The 19,476-nt window shown below is 38.0% G+C and overlaps 1 protein-coding gene across 2 annotated transcripts; it reads right to left on the bottom strand.

Annotated features, from left to right (window-relative positions):
- Positions 1–10,281: 10,281 nt before the first annotated feature.
- On the bottom strand, positions 10,282–12,156 carry LOC115284100 (transcription elongation factor A protein-like 9). 2 transcript variants are annotated; one of them, XM_029930703.1, is made up of 2 exons: positions 12,056–12,156; positions 10,282–11,124 (listed from the first exon to the last, which is right to left on the bottom strand). In XM_029930703.1, the coding sequence occupies exon 2, from the start codon at positions 11,039–11,041 to the stop codon at positions 10,727–10,729; it is 315 nt and encodes a 104-aa protein (XP_029786563.1). In that variant the 5' UTR covers positions 11,042–11,124; positions 12,056–12,156; the 3' UTR covers positions 10,282–10,726. The 2 variants fall into 2 exon arrangements, with proteins under 2 accessions (XP_029786563.1, XP_029786564.1); XM_029930704.1 differs by having other exon boundaries at positions 10,282–11,121.
- Between the last annotated feature and the right edge of the window lie 7,320 nt (positions 12,157–19,476).

Genomic DNA, 19,476 nt, shown 5'->3' with positions numbered 1-19,476 from the left:
CTTTTGTTCCTTGTGTGTTTGTCTGTCTGTTTTCTTTCTCTGGGCTACCCCAAGAGACAAGACAAAGTATGCATGACAGAGAGTCTCAAATATGGCTGAGTAGGGAAATAAATTAATCAATGGCACAACAAGAGAAACTGAGAGACACCATTAAAAGAACACTTCCTGAAACGACAGGCCCTGGACAGTCTTGCCTCCTCTAACAGAGCAATACTAACAGATGCACAGTGCACAACCAGCATTTAAAACTGGCAAGTGACAGAAAGCTAGCCAAAATGACAAAAAGAAAGTACTCTCCCCTAAAGAAATACCAGGAAGAAGTCACAGCCACAGAACTGCTCAAAACAGACCTAAGCAACATAACTGAACAAGAATTTAGAAAATTGTCTTAAAATTAATCACAGGGCTTGAAAAAAGCATCAGAGAAGCAATGGATACAATGACTAGGGACTTTCAAAATAGGTGTGACGACTTTAAAAAGGCTATAAATGAGGTGAATAATAAAATGGAGACTGCCACTTCACGGATTGAAGAGGTATAAAGGAGAATAGGTGAATTAGAAGACACACTTAAAGCAAAAGCAAAGCTAAGAAAAAAAGAGAGAAACTGAACCAGGAGCAGAGAAGGAGAATTCAAGACTTGAGTGATACAATGAAACAGAACAATATACAAATCATAGGAATTTTTGAAGAAGAAGAAAGAGAGAAACTTCCTGAAGGGATGCTAGATCAAATAATAGCTGAGAATTTCCCAAATCTGGGGAAAGAAATAGACATTCAAATTCAAGAGGCACAAAGAACCCCCTTAAGATGTAACTAACTTGAATCGACCTTTGGCATGACATATCATAGTGAAACTGGTGAAATATAAAGAGAGAATTCTGAAAGCAGCTAGGGATAAAAGGGCCCTAACATACAAAGGGAAACCTATCAGAGTGGTTACAGACCTATGTAATAAAACTTGGCAGGTCAGGGAGGAATGACAGGAAATTGTCAATGTGATGAACAGAATAAATATGAAGCCAAGAATCATTTATCCAGCAAGCCTGTCATTCAAAATAGGAGAGATAAAGGTTTTCCCAAAGAAACAAAAATTGAGAGAATTCATGACCACCAAACCAGACCTACAAGAAATCCTAAGAGGGAATCTATGAGGGAAATGTTGCAAAGAATACAAGGTACCAGAGACACCACAACAAACATGAACTCTACGGAGAACACAATGAATCTAAACCCACAGTTTTCAATAATAACACTGAATGTAAATGGATTGAATGATCCAACCAAACAACACAGGGTAGGAGAATAGATTAAAAAAAACACAAATCCATCGATTTGCTGTCTACAAAAGACTCAGTTTATACCTGAAGACACCTTCAGATTGAAAGTAAAGGGATGGAGAAATATCTATCATGAGACTGGAAGTCAAAAGAAAGCTGGAGTAGCCATACTTATATCAGACAAACTGGACTTTAAAGTAAAGGCAGCAACAAAAGATGAAGAAGAACATTACATAATAATTACAGGGACCCTCCATCAGGGATAGCTAACAATTATAAACATCTACACATCTAATTCAGATGCACCCAAATACATAAAAGAATTAATCACAAACAGAAACAATTTATTGATAAGAATGTGCTACTTGCAGGGGACTTTAATACTCTACTTATGGCAATGGATAGATCAACCAGACAGAAAATCACTAAAAAAACAATGGACCTGAATGACACATTGGAACAGATGGAATTGATAGATATATTTAGAACTCTGCATCCTGAAGATAGGAAATTCACCTTCTTTTCAAGTGCACATGGCACATTCTCCAAGATAGATCACATACTGGGACATAAAGCAGCCCTCCATAAATATAAAATGAATTGAGATCATACCATGCACACTTTCAGATCACAATGCTACGAAACTTGAAATTAACTACCAGAAAAAGTCTGGAATACCTCCAAAAATGTGGAGGTTAAAAACCAACCTACTAAAGAATGATTGGGCTAATCAGGCAATTAGAGAAGATGTTAAAAATATAAGGAAACAAATGAAAACGAAAATACAACAATCCAAATTCTCTGGGACACAGCAAAGGCAGTCCTAAGAGGAAAGTATATTGCAATCTAGGCCTATTTCAACAAACTAGAAAAAGCGCAACTTCAAAATCTAACAGAGCATCTAATGGAACTAGATGGGGAGAAGCAAGAGCACCCCAAACCCAGCAGAAGAAAAGAAATAATAAAGATCAAGGCAGAAATAAACAATATTGAATCCAAAAAAACAGTTGAGCAGACGAATGAAACCAAGAGTTAGTTTTTTGAAAAAATAAACAAAATTGATAAACCTCTAGGCAGGCTCCTTAGAAAGAAGAGAGAGAGCACTAAAATAGACAATATCACGAATGAAAATGGATCTATTACAACCAATCCCTTAGAAATGCAAGCAATCATCAGAGATTACTATGAAAAACTATATGCCAACAAGCTGGACAACCTAGAAGAAATGGACACATTCCTAAACATACATGCACTCCCAAAATTCAAACGAGAAGAAATAGAAAGTATGAAGAGACGGGTAACCAGTGAAGAAATTGAATCCATTATCAAATTCTCCCAATGAATAAGAGCCCAGCCTTAGATGGCTTCCCTGGGCCAGACATTTAAAGCAGGGCTAATACCCATTCTTCTCAAACTATTCCAAAAAAATAGAAACAGAAGAAAAACTTCCAAACTCATTCTATGAAGCCAGCATCACTTTGATTCCCAAACCAGACAGAGACCCAGACCAAAAAAAAAAAAAAAAAAAAAGAGGACTACAGACCCATATCCTTAATGAATACAGATGCAAAGTACTCAACAAGATACTAGCAAATTGAATTCAACAGCATATAAAACAATTATCCATCATGATCATATGGGATTCATTCCTGGGTTACAGGGCTGGTTCAATATTCGCAAATCCCTCAATGTGATACACCCCATTAACAAAAGAAAAGATATAAAGCATATGATACTGTCGATAGATGCAGAAAAAGCATTTGACAAAATATAGCACCCTTTCGTAATAAAAACCCTTGAGAAAGTCAGAATACAAGGAACTGCTTAAACATTATAAAAGTAATTTATGAAAAGCTCACAGATAATATCATCCTCAATGGGGAAAAACTGAGAGCTTTCCCTCTGAGATCAGGCACATGACAATGGTGTCCATTGTCACCACTGTTGTTTAACACAGTGCTCGATGTCCTAGCAACAGCAATCAGACAACAAAAAGAAATAAGAAGCATCAGAATGTTCAAAGAACAAGTCAAACTTTCACTTTTCGCAGATGACATGATACTCTACGTGGAAAACCCGGCAGACTCCACCAGAAGCCTTCTAGATCTGATCAATGAATTCAGTACAGTTGTAGGGTACAAAATCAATGGACAGAAATCGGTTGCATTTCTGTACACCTATAATGAAGCAACAGAAAGAGAAATCAAGAAACTGATCCCATTCACAATTGCATGAAAAACCATAAAATACCTAGGAATAAACCTAACCATGGATGTAAACAACCTATATGTTGAAAACTATAGAAAACTTACGAATGAAATTGGGGAAGATACAAAGAAATGGAAAAGCATTCCGTGCTCATGGATAGGAAGAAGAAACATTGTTAAAATGTCTTTATTACCCAAAGCAATCTACACATTCAATACAATCCCCATTAAATTGCACCAGCGTTCTTGTCAAAGCTAGAACAAGCTATCCTCAAATTCGTATGGAGCCACAAAAGACCCCGAATAGGCAAAGTAATATTGAAGAAGAAAACCAAAATGGGAGGTATCACAATCTCAGACTTTAGCCTCTACTACATCGCTGTCATCATCAAGACAGTATGGTATTGGAGCAAAAACAGACACATAGACCAATGGAATAGAATAGAGAACCCAGAACTGGGCCCACAAATGTATGGCCAATCAATCTTTCACAAAGCAAGAAAGAGTATCCAATGGAAAAAAGATAACCTCTTTAACAGATGGTCCTGAGAGAACTGGACAGAAAAATGCAGAATAATGAAATTAGAACACTTTCTTACACCATACACAGAAAATAAACTCAAAATGGCTGAAGGATCTGAATGTGAGTCAGGAAACTATCAAATCTCTCAAGGAGAAAGTATGAAACAGCCTCCTTTACCTTCAACCGCAGCAATATCCTGCTCAACACATCCCCAAAGGCAAGGAAATGAAAGCAAAAAATGAACTATTGGGACCTCATCAATATAAAAGCTTCTGCACTACAAAGGAAACAATCAAGAAAACTAATAGGCAAATGACAGAATGTGAAAAGATAGTTGCAAATGACATATCAGATAAAGAGCTAGTATCCAAAATCTACAAGAACTCACCAAATTCCACACCCGAAAAATGAATAATCCAGTGAAGAAATGGGCAGAAGACATGAATGGATACTTCTCCAAAGAGGACAGCCAGATGGCCTACAGGCACATGAAAAGATGCTTAACATCACTCATCATCAGGGAAACACAAATCAAAACCACACTGAGATACCACTTCATGCCAGTCAAAGTGGCTAAAATGAACAAATCAAGAGACTATAGATGTTGGTGAGGATGTGGAGAAACAGGATCTTCCTACAGTGTTGGTGGGAATGTAAATTGGTGGAGCTGCTCTGGAAAACAGTGTGGAGGTTCCTCAAAAAACTATCAGTAGAACTCCCCTATAACCTAGTTCTATCACTGCTGGGGATCTACCCAAGGGATCCAGAAGTGCTGATGCATAGGGGCACATGTACCCCAATGTTCATAGCAGTATTTACAACAATCGCCAAATAATGGAAAGAACCTAAATGTCCATCACCTGATGAATGGATCAAGAAGATGTGGTGTATATATATACCCAATGGAATACTACATGGCCATGAGAAAGAATGAAATCTGGCCATTCATAGCAAAGTGGATGGACCTCGAGGGTGTCATGCTAAGGGAAATAAGTCAGGTGGAGAAGGACAGATACCATATATTTGCACTCACTGATCTAAGAGGAGAAACCTAACAGAGGACCATAGGGAGGGGAAGGGGGAAAGAGAGTTGGGGAGAGAGAGGGACGCAAATCATGAGAGACTATCGAATACTGAAAATGAATTGAGGGCTGAAGGGGCAGGGGGAGGAGTGGAGGGGTTGGTGGTAATGGAGAAGGGCACTTGTGGGGAAGATCACTGGGTGCTATATGGAAACCAATTTGACAATTTACTATTAAAAATAAATAGGTCAGATAATAAAAAGTGTTCTTGAGAAAATGGGAAAATCGGAACCCTTAAACACTGCTGATGGGAATGGCAAATGATCAGCCATTTCAAAAGCAGTGTGGCAGTTCCTGAAACAATTAAGCATGGAGTTATTGTATGACCCAGCAATTCAATTTCTTTTCTATCTACCCAAGCCAAATAAGAACAGGCATCCTTACAAAACTTGTTCATAGCAGCACTATTCATAATAAGCAAAAGATGGAAACAGCCCAAATATCCATCAATGGATTAATGGGTAAACAAAATGTGGCATATCCATACAATAGAAAATTGTTCAGCCATAAACCAAAAGATGATATACTTGCTATACAATTGATGAACTTTGAAACCATATGCTAAGTGGAAGAAGCCAATCACAAAGACATTTTATATAAACACACTCTTATGAAATGTCCATGATAGGGAAATATGTAGAGTCAGAAAATAGAGTAGTATTTACTTAAAACTTGAGGGATAGAGGCATGTGAGGAGGGGTCACAGCTAAGGGTATGGTCTTTGTTTTACTTGAAAATGTTCTAAAATTGACTGTGGCGATAGTCCACATAACTGAATATCGTAAAGCCACTGAATTGAACACTTTAAGTAGGGGGATTGTCTGATATGTGAATTATCACTCAATAAAAAGTTTAAAAAGGAGTAACATCTATTCTGAGATGGATGAGTAGGTGTTATCCAGGTTAAGTGTATGATAAAATGATTGAGAGAATGTTTCAGTCAGGGAGAACTGTGGGAACCAACATCAGGACTCAAAAGAGCATGGGCCTGTCATTAGCATCCTTTGAGTAAATAACGGGAAATCTTTCAGCACCACGATAATGTTGAATGTTGTTGTTGTTGTTACTATTTATTAAATACCAACTGTTACGGAGTAGATACTAGGAGCAAGGGCTTTGATCTTAGGCAGGCATTGCATTTAATAGCTGGGTGACCTTGGCCAAGACATTTTCTCTTAGCTTCATGTTCATTTTTTCTTAAGTAGTAGGCTAATTATATAACATCTGGAAAGGACTCAAAGTTAGTGGAAGGGAAAAGGACTCTAGGTCCAAAAAAAAAAAAAAGACCATTATAAAGGAAGGATAGTACAATTATCCATTAGGAGAAATTTTTAAAAATAATTATTTCTTGAAAAGCCAGATAGCAGAAAGCTTGGTGAGCTAAAGGGCTTCATTTTGATTTTTGTGGGTATGAGTATGTACATGTGTGTATGTATTTTTATACTATATCTCCTGTCCTTCATTTTTCTTTTAATCACAGCATAGTGAACGTGTAGTACATATGGATCTACCTTATTCCTTTGAGTATTCTTTACCCACGGTGTAGTAAAAATATTGGGGTGTGGTGCAGGCAATATATTTGAACAGACATTTCTCAAAGTAAAATGAGAACAAATGTCCAATAGTACACAAAGTGATGCTCCATATCCACCTAAATTATCCATCAAATGATGTAGCTGTTTTTGCCAAGGCTCTTGAAAAACACTGGTATCAGAGTATCAAATAACTGTTTTTGGAAACTGTTATGTGTGGGATGCTCCACCTTTCTCAACCCTTACCCTACCTTGAACTTTCTTGTAAAGGGAACAGACCAGTTTTTTCCTTGAGTTTTGCCTTTTCCTTTTATTGAGGCAATGTTGATTATGTGTGTATGGGAGTTGAGTCTGGCTTTCAAACACACACTCTCTTGTCAGTTTCTCAGTGAAGAAATTTTCCTAAGATTACTCCTGTCATTAGCATCCTAATAAATCTATTGGTCTTGCTTCTTTACTTTTATTTTTTGTGTCATGGTATCTATGTCTTATGTTAAAGTTCCTCATAGACTATTATTTTTAGTTTCTTAGTTTTTATTTTCAGTTAATTGGGATTCATTAAAAATCCTATGTATTGAGTAAAAATTAGACAGTTGCAAATGCCATGTTGACACTCTACAGTATAATGCATTATCTGTTTTATTTATCTTGTAATTATGAATCCAAATTTGTGATGCTAGGAAAGGCTTGCCATTCACATTAAAATTTACTGCACAGAAAAAATTCTTACTGGGAGAGTCAATTTGCTTTGAATTTTGATCATCCCTGCACATTTTTATTAGGTATACAAAGAAAGACCCTGACCACTCTATGCAGGCAGGCCATGTGTCAGAGTTGTGTTTGCAACAAGCAACTTTGAAGAACAAGGTAACATCTACTTCTGGACACAGAGCAGGCTTGCTTCTGTTTACCATGAAAGTGATAAATTCTCAAAATACAAGGTTTCTTTTCCTGTTACAGAAAGCACTGCATGTGCAGATATCCATAAAAGGGCCTGTGTCACCCCATGGAACTTGAAGATCATGGAGGACTAATACAAATCAATATGAAGCTCTGGCTATGTCTTTTGCCATGAGTAATAATGTCATCTCTGACCTGGGATTCTAGTTGTTTTCTGCCAGTATCCATTAAACAGTAGCAGGTTAATTTGTTAATTTGTAAGTAGGGTAAAATCTAAGATAGCATAATTCTTGACAGGTGTTTCCAGATATTATCTGTAGATCTATTATGCTAGAGCAATATTTCCCACTAAGATGATTTTTGCCACATCTGCATACCACCTGTGATATTAGTATTATGTTCTACCTCATGTCAGTCTTCAAATTGACTTGACTAACTTAATTTGAATATATATATTATTTATTTTTAAAAAATTTTTAATGTTTTTTTATTTATTTTTGAGAGAAAGAGAGAGACAGTGCGAGCAGGGGAGGGTCAGAGAGAGAGAGGGAGATACAGAATCCGAAGCAGACTCCAGGCTCTGAGCTAGCTGTCAGTACAGAGCCCAATGTGGGGCTCGAACCCACAATCATGAGATCATGGCCTGAGCCGAAGCCAGACGCTTAACCGACTGAGCCACCCAGGCGCCCCTACATTTTATTTATTTTTGAGAGACAGAGAGGGACGGTGTGAGCAGGGGAGGGTTAGAGAAAGAGAGAGAGAAAGAGAGAGAAAGAGGGAGAGAGAGAGAGAGAGAGAGAGAGAGAGAGATACAGAATCTGAAGCAGGCTCCAGGCTCTGAGCTAGCTGTCAGCACAGAGCTCGACACGGGGCTCGAACCCATGAAATGTGAGATCATTACCTGAGCCAAAGCCAGACGCTTAACCGACTGAGCTACCCAGGTACCCCTGAATATTTTTTATACAGAAACTTTATAACATCACACTAAATCTATACTATCATCACTTGCCTGAAACAGAGTATTCATTAATATACATTCAAATAAACACATAGATATCATAATTTAATATATCTTTTGTGCTATCTAAAATAATTCCCACCTACCACCAGGCCTCTAACCCCAACTTGATTGCATCCACAGTTGTGATGGCTAGGACACACTATCACAACCAATGCTTTTAGTCAATTTTGAGGTCTTCTTCTATATAAAAAGTTCTCATCAAGTCCCCTTGTGAAGGAAAAAGAAAGAAGAAATGAAGTCTAGTGCTCTGACCTGTTATGGGGACTGTTGTCATCCTCCAGGTAAGTATATTCAGGACTTCCTGGTCATCAGTTGAGAAGAGTCTAGTGCCTGCTTCATCTGAAGTAGAGAAACCAAAGTCAGACCCACCCTGGAGAGGAGTGTGGTTTGCATGAGCCTTTCTGTATCCTACCTGAGTACCACCCCTTTGAGTGCCTGGGGATTGGATTCATCTTGTCTTATAAAACTGGCACAGTGAGCCTCTGGAAGCTTCTTACTCCAGTCAAAATCCAGCCTGACTAGCATCCATCGGGCTGTTGCAACATTGAAGAATAGTCTGAAATCATGAATTGCCCAAAAAAGAGTCACAGAGGAAAAACAAAATAACACACAATTGGAAAAACTGTAGCCATATATAGGTAGATAGATAGATAGATAGATAGATAGATAGATAGATAGATAGACAGATAGATATGTAGATTTGGATATAGATATACACAGTCTCAACATAGCACTTTCACATTTCCAGGTAAGTATGACAGTATCCCAACATCTGACTTGAACTTCTCTTTATTTTTTTTTACTATTTATTTATTTATGAGAGAAAGAGTGTGAGCAGGGGAAGGGCAGTGAGACAGGGATACATAGAATTTGAAGCAGAACCTCCCTTTAAAATTTGCACAGGTCTAAAGGCATCTGTTGAACTGGTGAGGAGGGCCTGTCACCAGTCTTCTGAGAGAAATCACTCACCCTAAGGAAAGAGACAGAAGATAAAACCATAATCTTTAGACTAGAAGAGAAGCAATTCCGACTAAACATAACATCTCTTTCTCAGACTTGTCTTCCTGTACAATCCCAAATTAACACATTGTGTCGGAGTCTTACGGGGGAAGTGGGAGCCTGTAATTAAAATCCTCAAACTGTCAAGATACCTTTAAGATATCGTGGCCCAAGTTGCCCTGCATACCCACTTCTGTAGGTCTGAAGATTCAGCCCACAGGGGGTTCCAAAGAAATATGTTGGGCTTCAGTATTTGAGAATTTCGGAACATTACCAGCCCATAGGTAGGGGCCTGGATGAAGGGGCAGAACTACCCAATATACATGACAATATATAGGGGAGAATAAAGGGAGGTTGGGCAGGTATAGAAGGAAAGGAATACAAAGGTGGCATCCACCTAACAGTTGCCTGGATTTATTTTTAAGCACAAGTGAGAACTACTTTCTCCATCATCCCAAGTAGCTGATACAAATCCCTTGGGAGTTGGGATCCTACATGGGCAGATGGGGAAAAAAACTGTTAAAATAGAACTCACAGTCATTACCTTATTTGGTCCTCAAATGATCCCTTAGAGATCATTGTCTCTATTTTACAGAGGAGAAAAGATATAAAATTTATTCTTCTTGCTAAGTGGTCTGCTGGTAATTTGGAATTCACATTTGCTTCTAAAATTCTGTCAACGAATATTAAGTATCCCAGTGTCTTTAGAAAGAAATTAAATACTGTTGGTTACTTCTCTTTTGTTATATAACTTTTATTATTTTAACAATAATGTGTGTACATTCTAGGAATAAGGAAAAATACAAATAAGCAGAACAAAAATCCTACCACTGACTATACTTTTTGTCTTTTCATCCTTCACACATTTTTCTTTGCATATAAGTAATATACAAATGTATTATTCCTTTCAAAAATATGATATTCACATATTAGTAACTTTTTTATTTTATATTCTGTCGGAAACCTCTTTTTGTGCAAATGAGTAAAGCTCTCTTATTAAAAGGTTATTGGTTCAAAATATGATAAACAATGAGATGCAGATTAACAAGACTTGATGCATATAAAATCAGTACTAGCAACAAATTAAAAGTAGAAAGATGGAAAAAGGTATAACAGGAAAATGCAAATCAAAGAAAAGCTATATTAAAATGTTAATATTATAAAAAATTAAAATCAAGGCAAACTACATTAAATAGGGATAAGGATGGTTTCGGTTAACCTTCCAACGCATCACTATAAGTTTGTTTCTTACTCTCCTTATCTCATCTATTTCATTCACTTCTCTAAACATATCTTCCTTGCTTAAATGCTTGTTGTGTATATCTTCTTTAAATTCTTGGAGAGACTGAATCAATCTCTCTCTAAAAGTTCCTTCCGGTTTTTCCTCCTCCTCTGGCTCTTCTTCCAAGTCTGGCTTTTCCTCAGGCTTTGTATCTTCTTCAAGCTTTGGTTCACTCTCATTTTCTGGTTTTCCTTCAGTTTTTTGACAGGGTTTCATCTTGTGAATCTCTCTTTCTTCCTTTCTTCCTTCTTTTCTTTTCCTTTTTTCCCCGATTTATTTCTCTTTGAATACAATTACTGCTAGGAAGCAAGGTGACCGTAAGTCAAACACTTGGTGAATGGACCAGTGCTCTGGACAGAAGTCTCAGCATTTGCTTTCTTTGATTCAGAGCTATCATCAACTATCTTCCACTTGGAAGACTCAATCAGCAATCAGAGTTTCCCTTAGCCCGTGGCTCATACCTCCACTTTCCACCTCCTTACCTCTCCCTGTCCCTCCCTCCAGACTTTTTCAAACCCGCCCCGCCCCCAACCATTTCTCCATGCCAGGCAAAACACAAGACCCTCCTTGCACAGACAGAGTAGGTAGGGAGAATGGGAAGAGTGAGACACACAGAATGTGACAAGGGCACATCCCACCTCGACATCAGGGGTATTTATAATATTTCCCTAACCTACCTGTACTGATCTGAACTGTTTCTAGCCTTGTGTAGTGCTAGGAATAACAGACCTGCGGACAAACGGGAAATGGAGGGGAGAGGGAAGGGATGGAGATGGGGGAGTGTTGGTGATGCAGGAGGGGCCAGCGCTTGGTGGACCAACCCACACCTGTACCTTTTTCCTCATTAAGGTACGTGGTTATGAAAACTTTCCCACCTTCTCCCACTTCTTTCCCTCCCCCCCACCCCAGCCCCACAGTGTGGCTTAGCTTGAATTTCCCATCAGACAAGAAGTAAGAAAAACAGATTATTTCCAAACTATTTTTAAGACCAAGGCAGGGGTTGGGGGAAGGGTAAGTGTTGGGAAAGCGGCCTGAAGCGGCAGAGAATGGTTATTTTTAAACTGTCACAGTTCTCCTTGTCCTTCTCTCTGGACCCCTAGTCCCTTTCCCAATGGTCATCATTTCCTGCAGACTTGGAGGTAGGAGATGGAGAGATGGTTTTGACCAGGTCTCTGCCCTAGGCCACTCCCACCCTAGAAGTCCCCAGGCAGCACCTATTTTGACACCAACCTGCAAAATTTCGACAAGCTGACTCCTCTTTCCACTGGCCTCAGGCTCTGCCGTCTGCACTGCTGAAGGAAAGCTGGTACCCAGACAGGAGCAAGGACCAGACTAGCAGCACTTCTGTACACGTCAACTCCTGGTCACGTGAGATATACGTCACCAGTGAGCTCTGGTTCCAATCTCCACTCCCACCAAAAGTGCGCCAAAAGTGGGCCTGCCTTCAGCCCCCTCCCCCTTTATACGTCTGGCATTGCCCTTCTTTGTTATTGTTGCCTTTCCGAAAGGGCAAAATGTTATTTGCCTTTCTATGACTACTGGGGAAGCGGTGCATCTTTTTTTTCTGGAGCTACTAACTTCTCTATTTTCTATGTCTTTTAAGAATTGTCGCTTTCTGACTTCAGCTCCCAGGATTAAGAACTCCTGTATCCATTGCCCCTCCTCCAGCCTCCATTTCATATGCAGTCTGGTCCTTGGCGGTTGTGAATAAGGTTGGTTTGGCAGAGGTTTGTAGAAAAAAAAAAAAGTAGCCTGTGACAGGAATGAGGTTTTTTAAAATGTAGTTTTCACTTTATTCTTAATACTTTTGTATTCTCTTTTTTAAAAAAAAAACAAAAGTAACATGTAATTTTATAGTGGAAAAGACAAAGACAAAATTAGTTAAATGAATGAACACATGTACAGTCCTGAAAGTAGTTCCTGGCATACTATAAGTGCTCTAAAAGTGCAAACCATTATTATATTAGGATTTCATTTGGGGGAAATGATTGAAAATTAAAAAAAAAAGAAAGTAATATTGACTCCAAATCCCTTGTAGTAGTATTTGCCAGGAAGTTGTGCTGCCTAAAGAATCATCAATTGTCAGGTACATTATGATCCAAAATGTCCTCATCTGAAAGGGAATAATAACATATGCCTCATAGGACTGAGTTTTGGAAACTCTAAATGTAACTTGGCTCAAAGCACTTGGCTTCTATAGTCTTCAACTGATATTACCTTTCAGCCTCACTTCAGTCTTTAAGTCACAAATTTGCCAATAAAAATTACATAGTTCTCAGAAGTAACAGTTTAAAAATAACAGGAAGAGACATGTATTTTTTAAGTAGGGTTTGGTGCCCCTTTGTGAGGCACACTAAAGAGCTCAATAGATTATGTGGAAAGAAAAAAAAACCTTAACCTCATGCTGTTTTATTTCACTTGCTCTTCTTTCACATTATTCTATCTTCTGGGAAGCATGTGTATTTATTTGAGTACCAGAAAACCCAATATATAATAGTTTCAGTCTCCCAGACAGAACACTTGATTGACAGGATACTTTAGTCCCAAGAAAGACCTAGAACTGTCTGTATGACCCTTAGTAAGTGTAGAGAGCAAAATGGAGTCTCTTATGTCAAGCAGGAGCCTGTGTCAAGCAGGGGCCCTGTATCAAGCAATGACACAAGAAGTTAAAGGTACAGCCAGTAGTTAAAGGTACAGCAAGTAGTTAAAAGAGATATTGCAGAGACCAGCACCAGCTGATGACACCCCAGAACTGATAACAAACAGAATCATAAGAGGTCTGCAAGGGCCCAAGACTGATTGAATCCCTTTAAAAAGGGGAATTATTTTTGCAGCAATCTGTCAGTCTCTTCAGATATGACCCCACTACTAAAAAGGCACAGCCTGCTTCACATGAGACATGAGATTCCTTTGGAGGAATTTAAAGGAATGGATGGACAGCCAGGCCATCAGGAACTCAGAGAAGGCAATGGCCAGTTAGGATAGATTATCAGAGAAAGCTTCAAGGAGGAAAAAGACCTTGACATGAGTCTCAGACAATGGTCAGGACCTAAATGGAGTGAACGGTCAGACTGAACCTCAGCCCTGTGTCCTTACCATCGCCCTGGCCAGTCTCATGCTGCCTTGCTGGGTAGAAAGCCACGTGTTCCTCCTTAGGGAGACTTAGGTTAAGTCTTTGGATGGTGGTTATCACCTGAAACAAGGCTCAATGTAAGCACTTTTTAACATGTTCTGCACTTAAACTCCAAGGACATTCTCACTTATTTCTAGGTCATGGAACCTGAGTTGGTCAACCTTTCTGGAAAGTACATACTTAAGCAATTGCTAAGTACTTAAAATATGCATTCCCTTCAGCCTGCAAACCAATTCTTAGGTACTCATCCTAGGAAAATATTTCATGGTAGTCACAATGATTTATAATACCAAAGTTTATAGATCCGGATTCCTAGCTTGAATCCTCTGACTTGGACTTGAATGTACAAAGAGAAGCCACAAGTGAAAAGCATCAGTGAAGGAACAGAGAGGATTGTTCTTGGCAATAGCAGACATATACCCAAGCTTGTGCACAAACACATGCACATTAACACATGTGTGTGCACAGTCTCATGAGCCAAGCAGTTTTCCACATAATTGTGATAGAGGATAAAGAAGACAAACTTCATGATATTGTTAAGACAATTCAATAGTGTGTACCAATTAGAAGTGGAAATGACAATTATTATACATACATAGAATTTTAGTTTGATGAATTTTTTTATGTATACATACATTAAAAATTTAAATTTAGAGGTGCCTTGGAGGCCTAGTCAGTTAAGCATCTGACTCTTGATTTCTGCTCAGGTCATGATCTCACAGTTCATGAACTAGAGTCTCGTGTCAGGCTCTACACACTGACAGTGAGGATCCTGCTTGGGAGTCTTTTCATCTTTCACTGCTCCTCACCCACTTGTGCTCTCTATTTTTCTCTAAATAAATAAATATTTTTAAAGTACATTGAAAGTTAACATATGCAGTACTACATTTCTGTAACAACATACATATATTTATTTTGTACATTTATTTTCTTTTAAGTTTCTTAATTTATTCTGAAAGAGAGCAGGAGAGGGGCAGAGAAAAGGAAAAAAGAATCTCAAGCAGGCTCCTGCTGCCAGCACCATGCCAGATGCAGGACTCCAACTCAGGAACTGTGAGATCATGAACTGAGCCGAGATCAAGAGTCAGATGCTTATCTGACTAATCTGCCCAGGTGCCCCTATTTTTGAGCATTTAAAATATGAGCACACAATTAAACTGCATCATAACATAATAAATAAAGTTCAGAAAATTAATTACTATACAATTCCAGATTATATTATTGAGAGATGCATAAATGACTAATGTGAGCCTGTTTTTTTAGCTAGATGCACAACCCAAATCCATCAGGGACTCAGTTGTGTTTTGAGGCCACCTTGTAACAGTGTGTACTCAGCAGTGGTGCTTAAATGTCACCCTTCCATTTCCCCCTCTCTCTATGCACCATTGCCCATCATATTACACTAAAACCTGAATTGCGAGTAACTTGTTCTGTGAATGTTCTGCAAGATGAGCAAACATTTCTAATAAAATTAAACTTGATAAAGGAGCAATGTCTTCCAATACGAGTAGTACATGATGCTGAACATCACATGTTCACAACTGAGCCAATAGTTCTTGAAATTCGCTTTGATATATAAGTGCTTTGGATTGCCAGCATGTTTCCAGAATGAATCAGACTCACAAACCAAGGTTCTACTGTATATCAGAAGTCATGTTATTGTGGGTTCTTACTATATTTCTATATCAGAGTAGAAATGTGAGTGAATATATACTGAACTATTCCCATAGGATATCATTTTTCCCCCATAGGATATCATTAAGAATGAGTATTTAGGTAATCTTTACTTCTTGAGTGTTGCATTTATATACTTACATTTTATGTTTAATAGACACATATTAATTAGTAATATTTTTTTAAAAATTAGACAAATCTTTGAAAACATGCAGAAGAAATAAAATATCTTGGAAATAGAAGTCAACCATATATTTATTGGAATGGAAGTGTTATAAAATGTACCTTGCAGAGGATCTAATTTAAAAATTGTGTTGATATTTATATATATATGTAAGCATAGAAAATATTATGGAAGGGGAGGGGGTGGAGGGAAGAGGGGTGGTGGTCATGGAGGAGGGCACTTGTGGGGAAGAGCATTGGGTGTTATATGGAAACCAATTTGACAATAAACTATTAAAAAAATAAAAAAGAAAATATTATGGAATAATATACATCAAAATATTAGAATGGGTATGATTGGGTGGTTGGTGGGCTTATGGGTAATTTATATACTTTTTATATACTTTCTTGTAGATTCTGTTGCATTTTCTCAGTGAGTATGTGTAACTTCTACAATAAAGAGTAGTCCACAAATAATACAATCTTATCATATAGCTCATATTTCACATATGTACTTCTCTAGTGGAATAGGATCTGATTTAAGAGCTCCACTACTTGAGGTGTGGGGTTCTTGCAGTGATTGAATGCATCACATTTGGTTCCCTTGCCCTGTTTGTGCCTAGTATGCATTAAAATGAGGCCCTTCAGGAGCACCTAGGTACCTCAGTCAGTTACTATTAAGCATTCGACTCTTGATTTCACCTCAGGTCATGATCTCAGGGTTTGTGAGTTGCAGCCCTGCATAGGGCTCCCTACTGACAGTGCACAGCCTACTTGGGTTTCACTCCCTCTCTTTGCCCGTTGCACACACTCTCCCCCCCCCCACAATAAATAAATATACTTTAAAAATAATAAAACAAAGCAAAATAAAATAAAATAAATAAAATGAGGCTCTCCTTAGCATGCTGTGACTATGCCTTCCTCCAATCTAAGTTTGAGATAGTCAAGCTGTAGTACTAGTCATAACCAGGAAAGGAGGTATTTCTTACCTAAATTTTACCAGGTGAGAAACCTTTATTCTAGGATAATCTTTTGCCAGGAAAAGCAATATTGTTGGCAATACTATAATATTTTAATCAGATTATAAAGTAGTTAGTTACCAATTTTTTAAAATGATATATGAAGAGATAAGAAAGGAGCATTTAACCTTGCCATTTCTCTGTGAAAATGCTTTACTGTTGCATATAAAGGCAATAAATATTGTTATTTAAAAACAGGTTATAAAACAATGTGCACAAAATTATCCTAGTTATATTTAAAAATGCATATAGAAGGAAAGCAAATTCTCAAGAATCTATGCTCATCATGTATTCGATGACTCTCAAACTTATATTTTATCCATTTATACATTCAACAAACATTAATTAGTTGCTTACTAGGTATTGTTAACTCAAATCTATATGTCTCTTCCAGGCTTTTCTTCTCATTTATCATCCCTGATTGGATGTGTTGGTGCAATGGACTTTCATTGGGCTGGATTCTAAGGTTAGCATATAAAGTAAAATGCCACCCAGTCAAATTTACCTTTGAAATATTTAGATCCCTACTTCATAGCATATAAACATAACATAAATTTATTTGTATGTAAGTTTAAAGGGAATACAGATTTATTTATTTATTTATTTATTTATTTATTTATTTATTTTTATCTTTTATTGACAAGTTGGTTTCCAGGTAACACCCAGTGCTCATCCTGACAAGTGCCCTTCTCCATGCCCATTACCTTCCTTCGATTCTCCCCCTCCCCCATCAGCCTCAAATTGTTCTCAGTATTCAAAATCTCGCATGGTTTACCTCCCACCCTCTCCCAAACTATTTTTCCCCCTTCCCCTCCTCCATGGTTCTCTACTAAGTTTCTCCTGTTACACTTATGAGTGAAAACATATGGTATCTGTCCTTCTCTGCCTGACTTATTTCCCTTAGCATGACACCCTCGAGTTCCATCAATGTTGCTACAAATGGCCAGATTTCATTCTTTCTCATTGCCATGTCGTATTCCATTGTATAGATAAACCATATCTTCTTGATCCATTCATCAGGTGATGCACATTTAGGCTTTTTCCATGACTTGGCTATTGTAGAAAGTGCCGCTATGAACATTGGGGTACATGTGCCCCTATGCATCAGCATTTCTGTATCCCATGGGTAAATCCCAAGCGCTGCTATTACTGGGTCATAGAGGAGTTCTATTGATAGTTTTTTGAGGAACCTCCACACTGTTTTCTAGAGTGGCTGTACCAGTTTACATTCCCACCAACAGTGTAGGAGGATGCCCATTTCTCTAGATTCTCACCAGCATCTATCGTCTCCTGATTTGTTGATTTTAGCCACTCTGACCAATGTGAGGTGGTATCTCAGTGACGTTTTGATTTGTATTTGTATTTGTATTTCCATGATGATGAGTGATGCTGAGCATCCTTTCATGTGTCTGTTGGTCATCTGGATGTTCTCTTTGAAGAAGTGTCTATTCATGTCTTCTGCCCGTTTTCTCACTGGATTATTCGTTTTTCAGGTATGGAGTTTGGTGAGTTCCTTGTAGATTTTGGAGACTAGCCCTATATTGATATCTTATTTGCAATTATTTTTTTGCATTCCATCGGTTGGCTATTAGTTTTCTTGATTGTTTCCTTTGCAGTGCAGAGGTTTTTCATCTTGATGAAGTACTAATCATTCATTTTTGCTCTTGATTCCTTTGCCTTTGGGGATGTGTTGAGGAGGAAATTGCTGTGGTTTAGATCAAGGAGGCTGTTTCCTGCTTTTTCCTCTAGGGTCTTGATGTTTTCCTGTCTCACATTCAAATCTTTCATCCATTTTGAGTTTCTCTGTGTTTGCTGTAAGAAAGTGGTCTAGTTTCATTCTGCATGTTGCTTTCCATGTCTCCCAGCACTACCTATTAAAGAGGCTGTCTTTTTTCCATTGGATACTTTTCCTGCTTTGTCAAAGATTAATTGGCCATACACTTGTGGGTCTATTTATGGGTTCTCTATTCTATTCCATTGGTCTATGTGTCTTTTTTTCTGCCAGTTTCATACTGTCTTGATGATGACAGCGTTGTTTTAGAGGCTAAAGTCTGGGATTGTGATGCCTCCCCTTTTGGTTTTCTTCTTCAATATTACTTTGGCTATTCGGGGCTTTTTGTGGTTCCATACGAATTTTAAGATAGTTTGTTCTAGCTTTGAGAAGAATGGTGGTGCAACTTTGATGGGGAGTGCATTGAATGTCAAGATTGCTTTGGGTAGTAAAAACATTTCCACAATGTTTATTCTTCCGATCCATGAGCATGGAATGTTTTTCCATTTATTGGTGTCTTCTTCAATTTCCTTCATAAGCTTTCTATTGTTTTCATCATATAGGTCTTTTACATCTTTTGTTAGGTTTATTCCTAGGTATTTAATGGTTCTTTTGTGCAATTGTGAATGGGATAAGTTTCTTGATTTATCTTTCTGTTACTTTATTATCGGTTTATAAAAATGCAACCGATTTTTGTACATTGATTTTGTACTCTGCTACTTTGCTGAATTTATGCATCAGTTCTAGTAGGCTTCTGGTGGAATCGATTGGATTTTCCATGTAGAGTAAGTATCATGTCATATGCCGAAAGGGAAAGTGGGACCTCACCTTTGCCAATTCTGATGCCTTTTATTTCCTTTTGTTGTCTTATTACTGATGCTAGGACTTCCAG

Source organism: Suricata suricatta, chromosome X, assembly GCF_006229205.1.
Source record: "Suricata suricatta isolate VVHF042 chromosome X, meerkat_22Aug2017_6uvM2_HiC, whole genome shotgun sequence".
In the NCBI taxonomy this organism is placed as follows: domain Eukaryota; kingdom Metazoa; phylum Chordata; class Mammalia; order Carnivora; family Herpestidae; genus Suricata; species Suricata suricatta.
The sequence above is the reverse complement of the archived record's forward strand: the minus strand, read 5'-3'. Positions and strand labels throughout refer to the sequence as shown.

Bases quoted from the DNA above. Each gene is read 5' to 3' on its own strand.
- LOC115284100 (XM_029930703.1), bottom strand. From the start codon at position 11,041: ATGAAACCCTGTCAAAAAACTGAAGGAAAACCAGAAAATGAGAGTGAA.